Source organism: Vollenhovia emeryi, unplaced genomic scaffold (genome assembly GCF_000949405.1).
Source record: "Vollenhovia emeryi isolate VEMERY1.0 unplaced genomic scaffold, V.emery_V1.0 DF939145.1, whole genome shotgun sequence".
NCBI lineage: Eukaryota > Metazoa > Arthropoda > Insecta > Hymenoptera > Formicidae > Vollenhovia > Vollenhovia emeryi.
The window spans coordinates 3,626,255-3,647,931 of NW_011967221.1; the positions used below are offsets into that span (position 1 = coordinate 3,626,255).

A 21,677-nucleotide genomic window follows, 5' to 3' on the forward strand; every position below is an offset into this window, starting at 1 on the left:
GTTTTATGGGTAAAGTTTTTTCTAATTGTAAAATTTAATTAAAAAGATATTAAAAATTTTTAAGACAATTAAAATTCCAAAATCACTTTAAATATAAATATATAAGGTAACTGTATGAATGTTAGTTATAATAATTAATATGATACAAAATAATTAAATAAGTAGTAAATAATAAGAAACAAAATAAAATAGGAAAAAATATATACATAAGATAAAATAAGATAAATGCTTGTATTTTTTAGCAATTTATTTTGCAATTTACTTAATGTGAACAAAATATTTTTTTTATTTTTCTCAAGACATGCAAACTAAGCAATTACCGTAAAATAGTATAAAATATCTTTTATCGCATTTTGTCGAGCTCTCTTATCAGTGCCAACCTAACCAGCCGACGACACGTTGATGGATATTGTCGCAACATGGCGGTCGGAATTAAACACTCTTGCATGATGGATGCACAGTCCACCTAGTGATTCAGATCGACGATGATTAATCGATACCATTACCGTGTGCACCCACAAAAATTATCTCTATGAATATTATCTTTATATTATCATTATGCGCATCATGTTGCGCTCGTTTGAAATAATTAACTTGAGACATCCTCGTTCTTGTCATCCTGGGCGCTTTGTTTATCATGCGACTGTTTTATTCCGCAAGGCCATTGATAATGTTATCAGTATTTATGGTAATGACACAGCAATGAATTTTTCTTTGATAAGATACTTAAGCTAGGTAAAGATATGAATGAATTGATGCAAAATAATTATAAAAGGATATATTTGTGCTTAAAATAGCTTCTACCCATTTGTACGTTTATATAGTTTGTGCTAAATGAAACGAATGATAGTTTACTGTGTGTTGTTGCGTATTTATTCACAAGCGTGGTCTTGTTTTGCAGATGATTAGTACACGTGCAATTAATCGGTGTGAATTAACTCCGAATTAACAGCATGTAACGACGACGCGGTTGAACTAGTCATGGAAAACAGATCGTCGAGAGAAGTCGGTGAGTTGTTTACTAAACTTTGTTCTGTATATATATTGTTCGCTTATTTATTATAATTTATATTATGATTCGCGAGTAACGGCGCAATCAAAGATACACTCTAGTCTAGTATGGATGCATATTATCAGTTTAATATGTCATACTTTTATAGCTTAGTACCTTCTCAAGTTTTACTTAGCAGAAATTTTCTTTTCTATTCTATGGAATTCACTTTTGTACATTAAAATATCGAAGAAGAATACGAATTTGTCACGTGAAATTTTTAGCAACGTCTTCTAAATGTACAATATTTGTTTCGATACTTGTCTAATTGTAAGTAACGTTCACATCTACCTTGTTCCTATTCAATTATTGCTCCACGATTTCAATAATGATCGCTTTTAATGTTGATTTAATTGAGTTTGATTTAATTGATCCTTTGAAAGAAAGAAAGGGATAAAGTAACAAATTAATTTAATGTTGATGTTAATCGACATTGACGAAAGCTATAAAGTGAAACACGTTTTTATTTTACAAATTAATTCGTTCCTGAAAATGTTTTCTACATTAAACGGCGGTATTAAAATTATAGAAATACAGAATTTATTTCGTTTTAAATTACAATTCGTTTAAAATAAATTTTAATTACTGACTAATATATCATTTTAATTATATTACATTATTTAATAATTTTTTGCTCTATTGCCATTGCAATTGTGTTATTATTTCGTATTGCGAATTTAGTTGATATATTATTTTTTTCGCTCTGCACAGATTATAAAAATTGCTTTCGCTTTTATTCAAGAAATAATTTTATGTCAAGATTGTCGAAATCATTTCTTGGTTTTGAAAAAAGACAAACATTAAATTCGCGGTCTTTTCTTCTTTAAGGAAAGGAGATATAATGTGTGTCTCATCAGTAGTGACACGTTGTTGAGAAGCTCTTCTAAGAAAGAGTCTTCTGCTTAGGGCGAGAACCTTTTTCTCGCGTCTTTGTAATTAAGAAGAAAATGTTTAATGTGTGTAAGTCTTTTAAGATTTAAAAACATAGTTTTCTATATGTTAAACTGAAGTTAATAATAATCAGATATATTTTTTCGTGAAAATGAAATGACAAATGGAAATTAATTTGTTATGCAGCAAGGGAACTAATACTTATGCGATGGTAAAATTTAATTGTAAAATTATCTTTTACATAACAATAAACTACCAAATCTTAATTTATTATTTAATAAGAAAATTAATAATTGATTTTACAATCTTTATGACATCCCAAGTATTGCAATATTCTCCATGTGCCACATTTCTTCTTCATTTTCCTCGCGAGTTCAAAAGCATTATCAGAAAGAAGGAGAGAGAAAAGGGGATGCTTGATTTTGTCAAACGATGTCAAAGTATTTAGAATTTAAGCCAGATGCTGTTTTGCTAGTCAACGACATTTCAATGAAACCGCCACAGGCACTCTGATAGGATTAATATGATACGTTTCCACATTTGCCGTCCCCTCTCCTTTCCTTCTTCGACGAGATACCAAAGATAAATCCGAATCCCTTTCTATCCTTTGCCCCGGCATACATGAAGCAAGTATTGCGAGATATCCTTTGTCAAGTTTTCTTTTTCCTTCTTTTTTACCACAAAAAGCAAAAATTGGAAAATGCACTTTCTGATCCGAGGTCAATATATTATACTATATTAAAAATACAAAGTTCAAGTAATGTTGCATGATATTTTATTTTTTTCTTGTACCGAGATCGCATAAAGGTCGATGTCGCATATTTTTTGTTATAAAGAGAATTTTTTTAACTGTGCCACAAGTGACTTTTTAAAACTCTGCTGACCGGAAGAGGACTTAACTGTGAAAAATCAAACGGTACTTAAAAACATAACAACATTGAATTCTAGAAAGCAACTTTTACTTGAAACATTTTCTTTTAAAATTATACAACCGAATGTTTAGGTTATAAAAATTAGCGATCTGTATAACATCATTAATTTATGAACTAAAAACTCCTAATATTTATTTCGAACGTTATTTAATTGAGTACTGTCCACATTCTATAAATATACATTCATTATTTCTCAAACAATGGTTATATTAATTACTTTATTATATACATCTATTTTATATTCTGTTGAGTCGAAAAATTATTTTCGTGTGTCGTCTAAGATTTCTGATTATACCAATTGTAATCGCTTGCGTCGTAACTGACTAACGCGCGCGTCTTAACATGCATCTTGAACGCTCAGCGACCCGGCACGAGGCCTGGCCTCTTGCATAATCCGCGCGATGCACACACGTGCTCGCGCATAAGAACGCATTATCCAGCCAGCCGTATGCGCGCACGCCGGCTGCATCTAGTCCTCGCCGTTGTGCATCTCGAGGACATGCGTTCGCGAAGACGATTTCACCGGCGCGCAACAATGCTTTGCATCGCCGATTTCGTTTCGTATTTCTGCAAGAATCGCGGCGTTTCGATTACTTTGACTATAATAAATAATACTATGTTCAAGGAATTTTTTTAATATCCTGAATTAATATTTGGAATAGTTTACTATTGTACAAAAATTAATAAATGGATGGAATTATATAATATACAATAGATAAAAAAAAAGTCAACAGCATCGTCGCGTAGAAATTTTATATAATGTGAAAATCAACCAATATATATATAGCCAGCAATTTGATTTATTTCATACCGTTGGAATTTAATAAAAAAAGAATATTTTTAAATATACAAAAATTAATTTTTTAATATTTATTTTTGAGACCAAAAATATTGATGATTAATAAACAAATTAATCATTTTATTGTAAGATCGAGATTTTTAGGAAATGGAAATAATTATATGATTAATGTTTTTGTATGTATTGCTATTACAATTTTTAATTAATTAAATGACAAATGTAGTTTTAGTACGACAGGATTATAAAGATTACAAAGAGTCAAAAGAAACAGGCTACATTTAGACACATTTACAAATACACATATGTAAATAAGACGTGCACAAGTTAAATGGAATATATTTACAATGATAATCAAATAATAATAATATTAAAATTAATTTTATTTTTCTGTTTCAAAGCTTGTCTTACTCTTCAGATGCGAGGTAGTTAAAAACGAATATATTTAACGTTTTCACGGGAATCTCGGGGTCTTGGGGCCCCGTCGGTCTCTTATTATAGAAAATTCAGCGAGCGTAAATATTGAATGTCGTTTCGCTGCGACTTGTCTTGCGAAAAGATTCAGCCGACAGGTTTCACGGAAGAAAGTGATAACTGGCTGGAAACCGAAGCAAAAGCAGGCGACAGCAAGCAAGAACGTGCAAACGCATTTCTACTTCCTTCATCCCTTCTCTCGAATTGCCTCGTTTCTCTCGCTCTAAACTTTAAAAAAATTTGCGTGATTAGCAAAACGTGTTTCCAAAAAATAAAGATTTGCACTTTCACTAACCCAATTTTAACTATCGGTACGATTAATTTGTCTGGTTTAGTAGAAACTGATCGATGGAAGTGCTTTCACATTAGATTTAACATTTTTTACTTAGATATATATAATCTGACATTTAAATAATGTGTTTCTTTCTGCTACATCAATTAGCCAACTTAAATTTCTCTCTCCCTCTCTCTCCCTCTCTCTCTCTCTCTCTCTCTCTCTCCCTCTCTCTCTCTCTCTCTCTCTCTCTCTTTCTCTCTCTGTGTGTGTGTGTGTTTCTGTCTTTTTAAAAATTTCAAAATTAATATATTCTAAGCTTATATATAAATTATATTAAATTATATGATTTATATTAAATTTTATCATTACACAGTTTTGGAAAGTATATATTTAACGAATATTAGAATATTCATTAAATATATATAATACTTAATATAGAATATTTTAACGAATATAGAATATATATGACCTTATATATGCATATCGTAATCCTTGAATAAGGATCTTTTGTTCGACGTCAAATGGTGTTAACAAGACTTCTGTACTGGCTCTAAATTGCAGGTTTATTGCAATTTTCGCTCTGTGGAAGATAACGCTTTCGCTCTCGCATGGTTACGGTGTAGTTGTTTTGTACGAGAACAGATATAAATTCCGCCGTTTTAATCCTTTCCTCTTCACTTCCCCTCTTTACTTACCTGCTTTATTCTAACTCGGTGACCATTGTGATAAGTATCTACACGATAAGAAATTTTTACGTATGACTAACGATTAACAAAGCTCTTCCTTACAAACTAATCGGTTTTTAATTGAAATTATTTTTATTTAATGTGTATTACAATCTTTATAGTATTACGAAGCTGTTATCTGGATTAATATCTTGCACAATATTGTACATATTTTACAATTTTGTAGCACTATATAAATTATTTAATTAATGGAAAAACACAATTCGTCGAAACAAGTTTGTCTTAAATTCAAGTTTTCAGAAATTGTACATTATGACACTATTGAATGTTCATAATAAAAACAATCAAGTAGTGATAAATATTATTGATAAGTAGTATTATTATAGCAGACATCTCTCGTTTCTTTTTGTCACGTAACGTCGACGTTTCTTTTTCTTAAATAGCGACAATCTTTTTTATAACGTAAAATGGCGCGTGCCGCTGGCAAGCTCGTTATGTCCGCTGAAAATTGCACTCAGAGGTTTCTGCTTTTTGCTTACGAAACAAATTCCGTGTGAGATTCAATAAACACGAGGGAAAGGGGGAGGAGAGAGAGAGAGAGAGAGAGAGAGAGAGAGAGAGAGAGAGAGGAATTTTGCGAAGTTGGCATATAATCGAATTCCTCTTAAAAACCACTTCTTTTAGTGCCTCTGTTTCTTTTTATTCTGCCCCTCTCTCTCTCCCCCTCCCCCCTCTCTCTCTTTCAACGCATAACATTCGCAATTAAATATATCATGCATTATATGCATTTTTAAATATACTATATATGTTTCATATTAATTTTGTAAATATTTCTGTTTATGCTAATGGTACGAGTCACGTTGTAACAAACAAGATATCTAAATTAAAGATACTTTTGTATGGAGTCTTGGATACACAAATCCACATTAATTGTAATATTTGTTTGAAAGAAAGAAATTTTTTATCGGTCAGTCATTGAGGAATATCTCAATCGAAGATTATGTCAACTTAGATCACACAAAATTTATTATGATGCTGGCTACAATATTGTATAAAAGAAAAGTCATGTACTGGGAAAAACAGTCAATCTTGAAATTAAAAGAAAAAAGATCTTTAGGTGGATGTATAACATGTACCCTCTTGAACTAAATAATCCCGTCCTCGGATCTTCTGTTCTATTCTTAAAAGGAGCGAAGATATTTCCGGCGACGAAGATAAATAGATTATATCTGGTATATATTTAACATCATAGTCTCTTTTTATTCTTATACAATTTTTTTATACTTCATACAATATTATATAAAACATAAGATAGTTTTATGTATGTCATATCTAAACGTGTTCATGCTGGGAACTGGACTGATTTCTCTCATTTGTTGCCGCAAGATAATTTTTTTAAACACGCAGTATAATAAAAATTAAAAAAAATTTCATTCAATATTACATCACAAATTAAAAAATGTTAAACTCTGCATTATGAAAGATATGATACATCACTTTGCAATTAAAGTGCAAAACGAGGTGTGTGAGTATAAATCATAAATAACATAAATTATAACTCATATCTCTATTGAGATTTTATGAACAACATGGGAAATAAAAATGTCTGCATTTCCGGCCAGATTCGCGCTGATTATTGCGCTTTCGAAACCTTATCATGCGGAAAATAAACGTATGATAAAATGCAAAAATATTGCGATTCAATGATGTAAGCTAGGACAAAGTGCAGAAATAGGTCGTCAGCGATTCGCGCATCACCGGAATATCGTTATATTGGAAAACACCGGTCTATTATAAATAAAATGAGAATAAAATTAAATTTAAATTAGAACCTTAAATTAAACGTTTAATGCCACTCATTTACAGCCTCTTCGGAGTTTCATGTTTGGAATAGTGAAATTTTCTATAGGAAAACGTATCGAGTGAATCACTACTAAAATATTTTTGGTATTAAATTGTTTATTTTATATAAGGTTAACTTTTTTCTTGTATTTTTATAACTTGATTATGAATTCTTATATTTTATTCTTCTTAAAAGACAAGTCGAGAACATAATTTTAAAGTATTTTAGTCGCGCGATATTCTTCTAAGAGAACTTTCGTATAAAACCCCATGTAAAAATACATACATATAATTATTGAAACTAGAAAACGAATAGATTTCCACTGTTTTGTCGAGTTTTGTCCTTTGAAGAAAAAGTATTTTAATGCAAAACTCAATATACAACGTACGAGACACCTATGTAGAGTTGAAATGATATAAATCGCCTAACTAAACAGAGCCAAACGCAAAAATCGGAACTTAAAAGACTTCCTTTTAAACGTGAGATTTCGAGATTAAAACGATCTTAAAGCCTCCGGTTTAAAATTGTCTTACGTAAAAATATGTCTAGTGATAAACCAATATCTTGCTCATAATTAGTTCCAAGCTTAACTGAAGGATTGAAAGGACTGCATGATAACTACGTGATAAATGGTACCGTTATTTAAAGCTTTATGAAGTAAGGAGGCGAAAAACTGGTAATCAGAAATGTATGCGCGACCTCGAGATTTCGTCTCGAAGCACAGCGACTTTAGAGATATTGAATTATGCAGCTGCTTCGATACAATGCTCTTTTTCCCTTATTTATATATCATATGTATATGTTGTACATGCAATACGCGCGCGCGCGCGCGTGCAAAATGCATGTATACGTATATATAATAGCTTGCACCGTCGCCTTTATGACGCGACTTCGCGATAACTGTAATGGCCACTCTCGCAACGCGCAGCCCCATTACCGTCACTCTATTTCACAGTTGATATCCACCCGCTTTCACCCTTCTCTTAAAGAGCGCACCTTGACCCGACAACACAAAACCCCCTCGCGGACGATAAAAAGCCATAATGTGGTATTTTTGTGCGCGAATCCTCTTTATCGCTGCTCTTTTAGTCTCCTCGAGGAGACATCGATATCAATTACAGTGCGTTAACGCTATAATACGTATATGCACTTAGAGATTAGGATTTGCAAAATTGCTTTGCCGTAAAAAACAAAATATGTAATTAACTGACGATCACAAAGTTTCTTATTAAAGTAATGCAAAAGAATTGCTTGAGCTGAACGCGATTAGACAAGCGTGAAATAAAAACGATCATAAATACGTTAAAAGTATCACAAATATGTTAAAAGCATTTAACGTAACAATTCTTATTTATAAAATGCTACTTGTAAAAAAAAATGCGCGGTGATTCTCAATAAAAAGGCGTCGTGAGGTTACGATGTCGAAAATGATGGGATCGTTCGCTTCTAGAAAATAGCTAGTCATCTTTAAATCGGTAATATTTATCGGTACGATTGGCAATCTTTGGACGACCATTTCGCCGGAATCTGCGATCTGAACAGGTACTTACATCGTGTAATGCAAGCCGAGGTCTCGCTGTAAAAGTCGATGTAAAAGCCGGGCCGGTTGTTGCATCGGAATAGAAGGTGCCATTGAAATTCTGCGTGTCCCGCGATTCCGATATAATAAAGATACCATATATACTTATATACGACCATTGATGTTCCTCCGCGTGGAAGAAAAGTGCGCGCGGGATTCGTAAAACCATTCGCCCGTTCGCCTGTATATGGAAGACGTGATCGCGTTTTCGAAATAACACATGACCTCTCAGTGGTATTTGAGGTTTTCCGGTCCTTTTGCCTCTCATTAGCGTTCGCTAATTAATTAGCAATTAGGAGAATTGGAATTCCGCTGACAAATGCAATAGCGCGTGATCCAATGTTACGTATTATCAAATGAAATGTATATACATATTATCAAATAATATGTATCAAATAAAATGTTTAAATCTCGGAATTATTATATTATTCATTTTATTAATATATCTATAATAATAACATTTATCTACACAATATGACATGTACCCAATATCTATAAAAAATATCCCACGTGTGTGTTATAAAGTAATTGTAAAATTAAAATGTCAAAAATTATGACACAACTATTAATACAATTATTATTCCTTTTTTTCTTTGCAAATTTAACCGCGTCTTAGATGTAACCAGTGCATGATTCGCATGATATACGATTATTTCAGAGGGTATATGATTGTACCGTGATTGTACCTGTTGGAGCATTTGAAATAAACAGGAAAAAACAAGTGATTGCGGCATAGTTACGTCACGCCATGCTATTTGTATATCCAATTTTGTATGTGCGCTATAGCGCAATATAAATATCAAAATGGCACGTGTGCAACGTATACGACAGTAACGATAGAATGATATAAAAGCGGCGGATGCCGCTACGCGTCGTGTCGTAAAAATAACGCTGCCCAGTCTCATTATCGGCTTGAATTACATGCTACGCATCACATAATACACCACGACGACGCATCGCAATGCTACGTAACGCAATGCATCGGCATGCGTTATCGTAATAGAAAAAAAGTTTTAGTTAAATTCACGCATATTATCTTTTTCCTTTCGATTAGAAGGCTTATACATATAAGACATCTCACATAGAATGTTACAAGATGTTTTATCTCATTGTAAGACTGTTGAAGATAGCGAAGAAATTCTGCGTATGGTTTATTGAAGTCTATTTAAATGATAGGATATTGTTTCTTGAACTTCCCTGAAAAGGAACGAAAACATACGGTTTAAAAGGCGATTTTGAGTGGAGTAATACGTAAATTTTTTACTGTTTTGAACCATCTAGTTAAATGTGACGACATTTACTTAAAACATTTTTCTCTATTTTGCATAATTAAAGAGAAACTTTTACTCATTTAAAATGTTCTATTTGGTTATAGTTTAAAAAAATTTGCGAACAATGTTGTAAAAGAAATCTATTTTAATGTACTTACCATCATAAGACAGCTACATCTAATATGTTAAAAAATTTTATTTAATTAAAAGCTTACAATTTTTATCTTAAATTTCTCAAAACACAACACACACATGACAGAGCATTTCTCATTTCAACGTCGTGTTGAGCAGTAAAGATTGATTTGTAAGAAATAAACACTTTTGAAATATTTTGTTGAACACTACGTATTAATTTTTATATAATTTTCGATATAGTATTAATATATATATTTTTTCTTTGTTTCAGGCGACGCGACGGTGAGAACGCAGAGTGTCGCGGTGTCACGCACTTTTCACGAAATTCAGTTAATTCCTTAATCGCCCGTTTAATTATTTACGTGAATGTGATATATTTGTTCGGCATATATTTGTGAGTGCTTGGAGCACAGTAAAAGTGCCTCGTGTGGTCTGCTTAAAAAATCGGTGCGTGCAAAACGCCGGGGCGCGTCGCAACGTCGGATCATCCCGAGGGATCATCTAGAGCTCTGGCCGACGGGAGATGTTACGAAAGTGCAAGTTGCAGCAACGAGACAGCAACTGCCGACCGCCCGATATACACAGATAGCGCAGACAACTGTGAAGAGTCGCACGGAAGATTTAGATCGAAATTGAAATACGGAGAATCTAGTGGCAGGTCCGAAAATGAGTGCAATGACGACGAAAAGCCAAAGAACTTTAGAAAGAGAGTAACAGACGAATTCTTTGAGCTGCCGAACGTGACTGACGATCAGTTAACAGTAAGTCATGGTGGAAGATTTCGAAGAGCGGAGAGTTTCTTGAAGAGAGTGTTAAAGGAAAATGTAGGCGAGAGATGCGACAGATTGTTGAGGACTATTAAAGAAGGTCAATCGTTATTAAAGAAAAATACCCAGCGGAATCCAAGTTTGAAGAAGGATGTTCAGGAAGAGTCTTTGATATCGAGGAAAAATATTCTAGAGAAACCATTATTGGACAATACAAACAATCAGCAGAATTTAATATTAGAGGGGGAAGATATAAGAAGAGATTTAAAAGAAAATATTAAGGAGGCTCCATTGTTTCACGAAAAGAATACTCAAAGGAAAGCTAATAGAAAGCGTCAGAGTCCAGAGGTAGTGAATGACGTATGGCAAAGTCCACGATTGCCGAGGAGAGATATTGAGGACAGCCCATTATTGATAAAAAAGAATTCTCCAAAAGGGGAGGTGTTGGCCAAAAGGGAAGACTTATTAGCCGGAACACATGATCAGGAGAGTGCAACGTTAGTGAAGACATTGGTGAAGACGGATAATCACAGCAGTTCTTCATTGAAGAAAGAGGGGACCAATACAAACGTAAATAAAAGTCTTCTGTTGCCAAAGAAGAATGCGGAAGAATATTTGTTGACAAAGGAAGATCTTGAAAAACAATTGACGCAAAAAGGCATTGAAAAAGATTCAGCGTCATCGAGGAAGAATAAAGCTAATGAGATCTCTCAATTGATAACGAATAGTATTGGAGAAACTGAATTATTCTTAAAGAAGTACGTTCCAAAGAGAGACTCGTCGCTGACAAGAAGTAATGCTGGAAAGAATCCACGTTTAATAAATAAAAATGCGGATGACAATTTATTATTAACAGAAAAGAATACCTCGATTGATCCACTAATGCAATTGACGATAAAAGACTTTCGAAAGAACTTAGAATTGTCGAAAAGTGTCTTTGAAGAAAACGTATGTACATTAGAGAAAGATTTTGAGAAACCTTCGCAACTAACAATCAAAAGTTCCTTATTGTCGCAGCGAACAAACATTCCGAATGATCCACAGTTACGATTAGCAGAAAGAATCATCCATGATGATTCTTTATTAACGGAGAATCTTATTTCTTTAGCTGAAAAAGAGAAAGACATTCCTGTAGTTCCACAATTAATAGATAGGGACAGCCGAGAAAATTTTTCGTTAACGAAAGATCCTTATTCTCCCGCTAGGAAAGTCAGTTTTTCAGCTAAGCAAGACATTGCTTCCGAAAAGGAGAAAGACATTCCCGATGAAAATATATTATCGCAATTAAATGAAAACATTGTCCAGAATAGTTTATCTTTAACGAAAAAGCTTTGCTCCCCAAGAGAAGAAAATATTTCTTCAACTAACAAGGAAGAAGAACTATCGCAACCAACGAGAGAGAACATCTGGGACAATCCTTCAATAAAAAATAACCCGTGTTTAACTGTTGATGATCGAGCAGCATTCATATCTTCTTTAAAACTTAAACAAGTTAAGAGCGATTCAATTAATCTCTCCGATCAATCATCTGTTATTCACAGACGCTGTCTCTTGAAGGACACTCAACAAGCTGTTCAGAGGTCTGAGAAGAAAGTGCGAAAAGGAAGTGGTAGTGTCGGCAAAGTGAAGCGATCGCCACCGCCGGAGGAGAACTGGTCGGGTCAAGAGTCAACGAGATCCGATAGCAGCGGGTCAGCCGATAAATACGAGTCGGTCGTGACATGTAAACTTATGGTTTCAAATCGCTATGCGGAACGTCAGTCGATCGCGAAACCACCCGAAGAGCATATTAAGATCTTCCAGATTTCACCTTGTTCTGAGCAGCTAATAGATAACTCCGGAAAAGTTTCATTAACTGACTCTGTCGCAGGATCCGACGGAAGTGCGTCATGTCCGAATTTTGATAAAGATTATCAGAAGAAGCCGAAGAATCCGGTAACTGAAGTAAAAGAGTTTGATGAGAGCCTGAAATGTCGTATCATCAAAGTGCAGGAGTCCGAAGATACGTTGAAGAAACCAATCATTGAGATAAAAGAATCTGGAGGAACCTCGACGAATCAAGTTACCGAAGTAGATATTAATAACTTGCTTACTTTGAAGATAATTAATAATTTTGAAGCTCCACATCATCAACGATTAATTCAAAGAGATTCACAAAATCCCTTTGATCGTAGAAGTCAAGAATTTCATAATCTTGTAGACCAACAATTACCATTAATAGTATATTCTAAGAAAGACCCCAAAAAAGGAACCGTCTTGAAGAATTCACTTCACAACATAGATTCGAGGAAAAAGGCAAAGATAAAAGATCCCGAAAAAAATAATAAAAACCCATCCACGAAGAAATATACCAACAATTCGTCTACATCGAAGATAGTCGGTAATCTTGAAGCTTTAAATAACCAACGATTGATTCAGAAATTTTCATCAGATCAATTTCATCAGAAACATCAAACAGATTCTTCCGTTCTTATAGACCGCCAATTGGATTATTCGCAGTTGCCATTGATTGAACGAAAATTATTGGAAAGCGAGAGGAGATATAAACCAATTAGTAACAAGAAACCCCATAAAAATCACAAAATGCGGCTGAACATCAGACTTATCCGCATTCGTGACAAATTAGTGTTATGTCTGAGCGCGCTCGCCATCGTGTTCACGTTGTTGCTGGTAATGGATTTGCAAATGGACCTTGGCTACAGCGGCCACCATTTGAATCCCAGCCATGCGCGAGTCCGCATCGGCGATCCTCCGGACGCCGATACCGTGTACAATAATTTCCGTCGGAGATTTCTTCAACGAGGTAACAGCAGTCGCGAACAGGCTAATAGCGAGGTAACGCCTACCGTTGAAAAATCAAGGAAAAACGATGTAACGCCGGTGTCGTCGACAATGAGAAAGCACGACGATTTCACGGATTTGGTGGACTTGGTGGTGAACGGGTATGCGGTGAACGTTGACGAAGGAGTGGCAAGAATTAGCGGAGAGGACCGGGAATACAATCCGACGATCGGAGAACTGAGAAAGGTGGCGTTAAGGTGAGTAATTGATGAAACTGAATAAATATTTTTATCGAATGTCTTCGCAAATGTTATATCGAAAATACTAATTAACATTTGTAAAAAAAGAAGGTTTAGCTATTACACTTTGTGGAGTGCGTATAAGAAACATATATTAGGTACATTATATCTTCACCTTCACGTTTCTTAAATATGTTCTTCGTTTTTAACTATCGATTTAGTTACATAGAATGTTTAGTTGCCGCAACAATCGGTTCTACTAAACATTTAAATCACGAATCTCTAATGGCTAAATTACTTAATTAATTCAAACTTTTTATCTTTTTAAACTTCTAATAAATTTTAAGTTCTCTCACATCTTTTAGAATATCCTGCGTCGTTAACAAAATCTATTTCCACACGGTAACGAAAGTAGATAATCTCGTCTATCAACTCTTTGTCTATTTGTATGATCTTTCCAAAGGATACTTTTTTTATAATTTCATTATAATCTTCTCTTCTTCGATGTGAGTGCGGCTTTAGGCATTGCGGGATGCGAGTCGGCGGCGTATGCACGAGTGCGTTTGCCGTTTGCAAACGTAATTATACCGATGACAGTCGGAACGAACATACGTAATCTCGGCGTGCGTGTGTGTATCTGTTTACGTGTACACACATATACAACGGAAATGTTGTTGGTACAGGTGCGCGATGTTCCATGGCACCTTCGTGGAACGGTGGAATTACGTTTCGTTATAATCGCGTGGTAGAGTACGCATATAAAGGTTGTTGTTGGGTCGAGTCGATCTCACATCATTGTTCTACCTGGAATGATTCTCACTTCGTTATACTTTTGGAGACATCGCTATCGGTAAAAGTGGACCAAAATAGTTTACCAAATTCTTGCCTGCACTCTTGGTTTAACAGATGCCCTGTTTCTTTTTATATAGACCTGCCAAGTTCCCTCGATTTTATTCTTAGTATTGAAATCTAAATTTGAGAATTTCTTTATAAAGTTCAAAGGCATCTCTCATTAAACGCTGTTATATATTTTGCGAGACGTGAAGGTCGCTTCAGTGCATCATGAACGTGATTATACAGCAATGGCGGAAGCGCGATGATTGCAGTTGCGATGGCGCCCTATTTCCGTGTTAACGCGTGATTATCAAAGACAGTGCACAAAGTTGCATATTTAAAACTTAAAAATAAATGCGAAACTAACTAAACAAATGCTATAAGATCCTTCTAATTAATAGGCATCATCTACTTCTGTTTTTTTTTTCGAGTAAAACTCTTCAGATTGAAATATAGTTAATACAATTACACTAACAAAATAATCTGAAGCAGATTTTCTTTAGAATCCTAAAATAAAAATATTACGGAAGTTATGGAAAGTCGTCGTTTCGCTGACAAAAAAATCATAAAAACTATATTAATAAAATTAAAATTAATACAAAAGATAGAACATTTTGTATATTCCTTTTTCTTGAAGCGTAAATTAAAATTTTGTTGAGTTAAAGTCCGCTTCGAATTAAATGTGCGAGGTGTATTATAGAAAATCGTAATATTAATTTCTATTTGCATCGATATTTTTAATGTGGAACCAATTTCAGACTTTTTTTGAAGGAATAAAAGTAATTACATGTTTTCTCCCATTTTATGTGAAATTCATTATTGTATTACGCGTGTGAAACCATGAAGCGCATTAGATCATGGTGAATTACGAAGGGAAATGCGTCATCAGCATGTGTCCATTCATCCTATGTTACGTTAGCGTTTCTCGTCATCTCGTGTCACCTTGCGGCTAATTCTCGGAATGCCACTTGCATTTCAAAAATTAAACGCAGACATTAATTCCACATATTTGTAATGCAACGTATAATTAAATTATAAATTAATTTAAATTTAAATTATGATTAAAATTTGTCAACTTCATTAACATTTGTCAATCTTTAATATGTCCATTTGTTTATTTGTTCATCGATCTGTTGACTGTCGCTGTTTGTAAATCCGTACCATGATTGACCAACTAATTAATTAATTAATTATTAACAATTAGCTAATGTTGTAAAGTTAAAAATGTACGCTATAAGCCTATAAAATAATATTTATATACAAATTTTTATTTTATAAAAAGATAGCTGGTGTTTTCTGACAACATAGTGTTACCATATATTCATTTAAGGTGACAATTTTATTTAAAAAATATAAAAGGTAATAGTGAATACGTAACAAACGTACAATCTATACTGTTTTCTTTCGAAAATTATATATTTGAAAACTATTAATGTAAAAATGATATATTGGATGAATGTAATAGCCTGGTAAAATGACGCTCGTAGATTTATTCGTTCCATCCTCTATTATTGTGAAAAATTTGTTGTTGCTCCTTATAGCTTTGAAATTCCTTCAATAGGCCGTTCTGTCAAAAGAGGAAGAAGCGATAGCATAAAAGCGAAATGCATTTCAAATATTTGAGGTAAAGAGGACGGATAAGGCTATCTCGCTGATTTAGAACGTCTGGGAAATGGAAAAAAACTCCCACGCTTTCTCGAGAATTGACGTTGTGGGATCGGAAATGATCTCGATCTCGATCGGAGGAAACAATACTGATCCGGAGAAATGAAAAGAATGTACGCTCTGTCGAATCGCTACCATCTTGTCGACTTAACACCAACTTAGGTGATAATTACAATCGATTGAAATGTGAAAGTGATCTCTTTAAAGATCCCGCGATAAAATTCTACTTGTAAAGATCCGATTTTTTATTAGATTTATCAAATTTTATATTAAAGTGTCGTTGCAAATTCTACTCTATTTTTACTTGCAATAAGAAGCAATAAGGAACAGTTATAAAATCACAAGGCAAAATAAGATATAGTAAATTTTTAATTGCTCTATTTCCCTTATCATTATTTTCATCATCATTATTTTAACATCTGTTTGCTTATATTTTTATAACATCTGTTAAACGCACAGGCACAGACCCGCACGCAGACGCTCACGCACACAAATGTAATTAATTGCTACGAAAATGACTGCAACGATTGTTACGCGTCATGTGGTTCAGCAAGCCACATTTTTCACTGTAATGCTATTTACGATGGTGCATCATTATTATATTAATCTGAAATAAAATGTACTATTAATACACGTACAGAATATTAGAATTATAATATACATAATATATATAACTAATATAAATAAATAAGAAAATTTATGTGTAAAGAATTAAATTAACATTATTAATAAAATTAATGTATTCAAATTTAAAAAATGTTAGTATAAATAAATAAAATTAAAATGAGATAGATTAAACTTATACTATTATTTGTTTATTAGAGAGATCATTCTTTCGTATAGGGGATTGAATCGGCTATTGTAAAGGGGGCATCGTTATATTCAATTAGTTGGAGTAACGTAAAAAAAATTCCTAGTAAGATTGTTAATAAGAGGCTTGTTTTTCTTTCTTTGAAATTATTAGATAATATTGCATGATGTGATCAAGTAATAGTGGCACCTGATGAGACGAGAATTACTGTATTTAGTAAGGGGATATCGAAAGGGTTAAAGGGCTTAATTCCTTGAGGGGGTCAAAGTATTCCAATCTCTATTGTAGGCGAAAGTGAGGAGTGAAAGTATGCTCAAAAAAAGGAGAAAAAAAAAGGATTTCAGATATGATGAAAAGAATTATACCTATTCGTATTCCTTTATAGACATTATATTATATGTAATAAATAATTGTTAGTTTTTAATTTATCTGGTATTTATCTATTTTTTAATTATTAATCTAAGTTTTCATTAAAACTTAATTTATTTTATTTATATGTGTATATTATAATATTGTTAGCAAGACTTTGGGATTACACTATTAATAAATGTAATTAAAAAGTTTTGATCAAAAGAAAATTTGAAATTTTATAAAGTCAAATTAAAAAAATCCATATACATAATAACTTCCTATCGCGTATCTACCTTTCACGGTCGATCGGTTACATTTCTAACGAGCATTGCAATCGTAAAATAAAAAAATATATATGCTATATGTATGCTAATCGCGAAACATGAGTTGCCACTATTTTTAATATAAGAAAAAAGAAAATATCATATGAATCGAAAGTGATTGAATCATAAAACCTTGTCAGTTGTTTAATTTCCCACCAACGAATTCTATTAATCCTTATCGCGTGATTTCATTCAGTAACAATCAGAAACTAAACCAACGTAAAATCGCTGAGTCGAGAAGGAAATACATTTTACGCGTATTATGCAGTGCTATGAAAAATGATTGCGGCGATTTTAGAGACGACTTATATAGTTTTTTTTCAATGAGTATATAGGGAATATAATATTTAGTAGATTCTCATTGCTTTGTTGTAAACATTTTTATATGACATTATAGTTTTTCATATACAAGTAATTTTATTAGAATTAGTCTATTAAAATTACAATTTTTTAAATATTATATAAAATAGCATGGAGTAATAAAGACACATAGGACAAAACTAAAGTAAATAACCAGCGGAAGCGACAGTCATGTATTTCGTAGCTTCTACAAGTTTTTTTTCGTAGCTAAAATGCACACGCTACACGAAAAAAACATATACATATATACACACACATGTGAAATGTATAACGTTTGGGGTCGATCGTCCATTAGAAATACAGTTATGTAATTGCTGCACGCAAAGATAAACTGGATTATCGTATCCGCGAAACTGGATATACTAGTTGCATATCGTGACCGATATCCTGTCATGAAAGTTTTAAAATGTTATTTTATGTATTATAAATAAAATTGTGACGAGTAAAAAGATTGCTGATTGTACTTTCCAGAAAGCATTAACTTTCTTTACTTGAAATAATTTTCTCACACAATTAATTTGTTTTTTAACTAATAAAACGTAATTATGTTAAAAATTCTTATTCTATTTTATATATATATTTATTATATTACAATAGAAAAAAATTAATTGTTTTACTTATATTTATTCAATCATCTATTTAGTAAGCAAATATAAAACAGTATATGCTTTATTATAATATATTTTATATTATAGAATATATTTTACATTTCAACTTATATGTACAGATTGATTCTTATAATTAACAGTAAGCTATGAGTTATCTCTTTTATAAATTAAAATAGAAAAAAATTATAGAGCAAAATCTCTTACTGTTTATTGTTAGTATGCTCTACTAGTCTGTGATTATATTATTTCACAACGCATTGATGCATTTGTAACTACACTATTCTAAGTGGAATTATATGTATACAGTTTATTTTTCTTTCAGCATAAATCGCTCTTTTTTATTATCTTGCGTAGAAAAGTATTAAGATAAGTATCGGAAAGTCAGTATTGTGTCAGACATTATAATTTATTTTCTCGTCATATATAAAATATATAAATATATAACAAAAATATATAAAAAGAAATATAAACCGAAATATATACCGTGAAATAATATTTTTCATAAAGCAAATTACAATAGACGTTTGCGATATCACAAAAGACGTTTATATAAAACACTTAAATTGCAGTTTGTAGAAATGAATAAAAATAAATAAACTTTTACATACATAAAATATTAACAGAAGTAATGGGTCATTTATTATTTGTACGAAACGTGTCCTAAAAAAATTGCTGAATATTATTGTCAAATGAAATTGTTTATAACTGTGCACCTTTATGTGCGAAAAGGATTATCTTCTTATTGTTTTAATGTTAATTATATTTAAGATTTCATAGTAAAAGACACGCTCGTTATTGGAATTAAATGTTCGTTCGACGGTGTCGTAAACAAGTCTATTGCTTCTTATCGTAGCTTATCAAATAAGAATGATAAGAATAACCGATTCGTGATAACAAGTAAAATATCGTCAATTTCACGTTTATCTAAATATCTTTATTATTTTCTCATTTGTTTTGTTTTATTATAGCTCATCATTATTATGTTTCCACATAATAAAATGATTTAATAAATACGCCGCAAATTTCGTAGAAAATTTCGTAAAAAAGTTCTAATTCTACGGTATTCTGTATTGTCTTCTTTTTTTAGACCTATTACTTCGATAGACCATACTTTCTTATGTCACGTTTACATAGTCGTTTGCATAGTAGAAGCAAAATTAATTAGATTAGAATGCCGTAGACGACTAACAGAATCTATAGGTCTATAGATCGTCTATAGACCCGTCGGATTCTCGCTCGGTTAGTTTCGGTTTATACACAATGAGCCGAAATTAGGTCAATAGCAGCCTCTCTGTCTCGTCAGTTTCCGGCAAACAGTACTGCCTATTCTCGAACCAGCTTGCCTGTCCAAATTGTCATATGTGATCGGGATTGAAGCAAAGAGAAACATGGGGAATTGATTTTGCTTCTACTAATATTGAGAAACTGTAGCTTAAAATATAAAAAAGATATAAAGCAGATAGAAATTTTGAATTCCAAGAATTGAGTTAAATTTTACACTTAATAATCTGAGTTTTCATGATTCGATTTCTCCTACAATAATAATTCAGTTTGACATCATAATATATGATACTTACTTTTAATATGTACGGCGACGAGTCTGAACTAACGACATCACCAAAGAGAGAATAATCCTTCATAAAAATTCCTCATCGAAGATAAGAATTCTTCAACCTATATGAATCTTTATTTTCGAAACAAAAGTATGGCATTGTTTCGAATAAAACAATTTTTTAAATTTATTGTTGAAAATATTACATGTTAAATGTTAAGACTACTCTTATGTTTTCCACAGAGTATTACATATACTTTTTATATCTATTTTGATGAAGAGATAAACTTTCTGATGTATGATGCAAAATCCTTCAAAATCCGTCGATAAAAGCGTTGAAGTATTTATTAAAAAAATCAATATTATATGAAATATTTCTTATTTTATGTTAAGATGGGCCAGAATAAAATATGAAATGCCTGTTAAAACATTTACATTTCCATTACCTTACCTTAATATTTTTACAAGCAGAATGGTGAGAAGAATCGATGTAAAAAAAATTTATTTATAAAATATAAAAAGGTAAGATTCATCCGCTGCTTCTCTTCCCGTGGAAGACCTGACAGTAATATTTTAATAATGTATTTTATTAAAGGCACTAATAGAAAAAACAGTAAAAATAATTGTTATTACAGATATTTTGTGAAAATAGCTTGTAATTTTTATGATGTCTACGAAGCGTACGTATGCGTATGCGCACAATTTACAACATATACGGGCACTTGTTTAACAGTAACCATTTATAATATATTTATTATAATACATTGTTTATAATATATAATTGTTTTTCCGCTAATTGATTTATCTCATTATTCTGTGTGAAAGCATTTTATCGAAATCATAAAACAAGAAATATTTTATGTTATTTAATTATTTGAAAAATGTAAAAAAATGCATAATTTAATTTTGAAAAATACTAATATATTAAAAAATTTTACAAATTAGAGAAATATCTGGTGCAAAAAATTTGTATATCTCGTACTTTTTGAAGTGCAAAATGTTTATCGGAGTTAAAATAAAATATAAATTTTTCCCTGAAATTTATTTCTTTCAAAGTATTTGATTGATTCGTTTATGGATATTTCTTCCACAAATACATGTACGAGCGAGCGCATGCGCAAGCACGCAATTTTTAAATTCATTCTTTCTTTCTTTTCTATTGCATAATATCTTATTTATGTATATATATCAGAATAAGGGGATAGATCATATTGAAAGCGACAAAAGGGGGGAGGAAGGAAGATGAGGGAAGAGGAACCGTGGACCGGATCGTTCCGCTCTGGAAAATGCGGCGACGCATTTCTCTCCCGGGGAAAAGCCATTTTCTCGGCTCTCGTGCTGTGCCGCCTGTTTACCCCGCCAGCTCATCTATAATTTCTATCCTCGCTTGTTTACGGTGCGTCGTCTTGCAGCAGCGCCGTGACGCGTCAAATCCGCGTTTTTATTTCCAA

General features: G+C 32.5%; 1 protein-coding gene across 3 annotated transcripts in view; it reads left to right on the forward strand.

The window, feature by feature from the left end:
• Positions 1-21,677, forward strand: part of LOC105566413 — a 61,067-nt gene that overhangs the window by 12,996 nt on the left and 26,394 nt on the right. Inside the window, exons 2-3 of one of the 3 annotated variants that reach the window (XM_012020401.1) lie at positions 902-1,009; positions 10,207-13,740. In XM_012020401.1, the coding sequence (XP_011875791.1) occupies positions 11,585-13,740 (2,156 nt within the window). In that variant the 5' untranslated portion in view covers positions 902-1,009; positions 10,207-11,584. Of the gene's footprint in view, positions 1-901; positions 1,010-10,206; positions 13,741-21,677 lie in introns of those variants that run through there. The other 2 variants (XM_012020402.1, XM_012020403.1) reach the window with 2 other exon arrangements.